This window comes from Charadrius vociferus, unplaced genomic scaffold (assembly GCF_000708025.1).
Source record: "Charadrius vociferus isolate BGI_N301 unplaced genomic scaffold, ASM70802v2 scaffold1019, whole genome shotgun sequence".
Classification (NCBI taxonomy): domain Eukaryota; kingdom Metazoa; phylum Chordata; class Aves; order Charadriiformes; family Charadriidae; genus Charadrius; species Charadrius vociferus.
This window is the reverse complement of record NW_009649953.1, coordinates 1-926: the sequence shown is the minus strand read 5'-3', so window position 1 is coordinate 926 and position 926 is coordinate 1. Positions and strand designations below refer to the sequence as shown.

The window sequence follows — 926 nt, the reverse complement described above, 5'->3', positions numbered from 1 at the left end:
GGGGAGGAGGAGGAGGGGAAGGAGGAGGAGGATGAGGGGAAGGAGGAGGAGGATGAGGGGAAGGAGGAGGATGATGGGGGAAGGAGGAGGGGAAGGAGGAGGATGATGAGGGGAAGGAGGAGGATGATGGGGGAGATGGAAAGAAGGACGATGAGGGGAAGGAGAAGGATGATGATGATGAGGGAGATGGAAAGGAGGATGATGATGAGGATGATGAGGAAGGAGGAGAAGGAGAAGGAGGAGCAGGATGATGAGAAGAATGAGGAGGAGGAGGAGCAGGAGAAGGAGGGGAAGTAGGAGAAGGATGACGAGGAGGAGAAGGAGGGGAAGTAGGAGAAGGATGACGAGGAGGAGAAGGATGGGGGGAAGGATGACGAGGAGGAGAAAGAGGAGAAGGATGAGGAGGAAGGGGCGGTGGGATGTCCCCGTGTGTCCCCCCCATCTCCGTCCCCGTTTTCCGTGGCGCGCGCGCGTGCGTGCCCGTGCGTTGTTTTTAATTTGACGGGTTCCCCGCTTCCTTATCTCCTCAGAGGTGCAATTCCGACCGTACCGGACGGACGACTTCATCACGCGGCTGTACTACGAGACGCCGCGTTTGACCGTCCTCAACCAGACGTGGGTGCTGAAGGCGCGAGTCAACGATTCGGAGCGTAACCCCAACCTCTCCTGCAAGCGCACCCTCTCCTTCCAGCTCACCCTCAAGAGCAAAGTCAACGCTCCGTTGGAGTGTTCCTTCCTCCTGCTGGAGGGACCCTACGACGACGTCCAGATCCGCCCCGTCATCTACCACTTCGTCTTCAGTAACGAGAGTAACGAGACCGACTACCTGGCCCTGCCCATCCGCGATTCGGTGGAGTGCAACAAACTGCTGGCGGCCAAGAACATCAACCTCCGCCTTTTTCTATTCCAGATCCAGAAATGAGACT

The 926-nt window shown here is 57.8% G+C and overlaps 1 protein-coding gene across 1 annotated transcript; it reads left to right on the top strand.

Annotated features, from left to right (window-relative positions):
- Nucleotides 1-304: 304 nt before the first annotated feature.
- On the top strand, nt 305-922 carry LOC104292189 (cysteine and histidine-rich protein 1-like). Its single transcript, XM_009891525.1, has 2 exons — nt 305-329; nt 531-922. Exons 1-2 carry the CDS (start codon nt 305-307, stop codon nt 920-922), a joined length of 417 nt encoding a protein of 138 aa, XP_009889827.1.
- Nucleotides 923-926: the final 4 nt, after the last annotated feature.

Coding starts and splice junctions, on each gene's coding strand:
- LOC104292189 (XM_009891525.1), top strand. CDS start 305: ATGACGAGGAGGAGAAGGAGGGGAA. Junction 330..530: donor GAGGAGGAGAAGGAGGGGAA/GTAGGAGAAGGA, acceptor TTATCTCCTCAG/AGGTGCAATTCCGACCGTAC.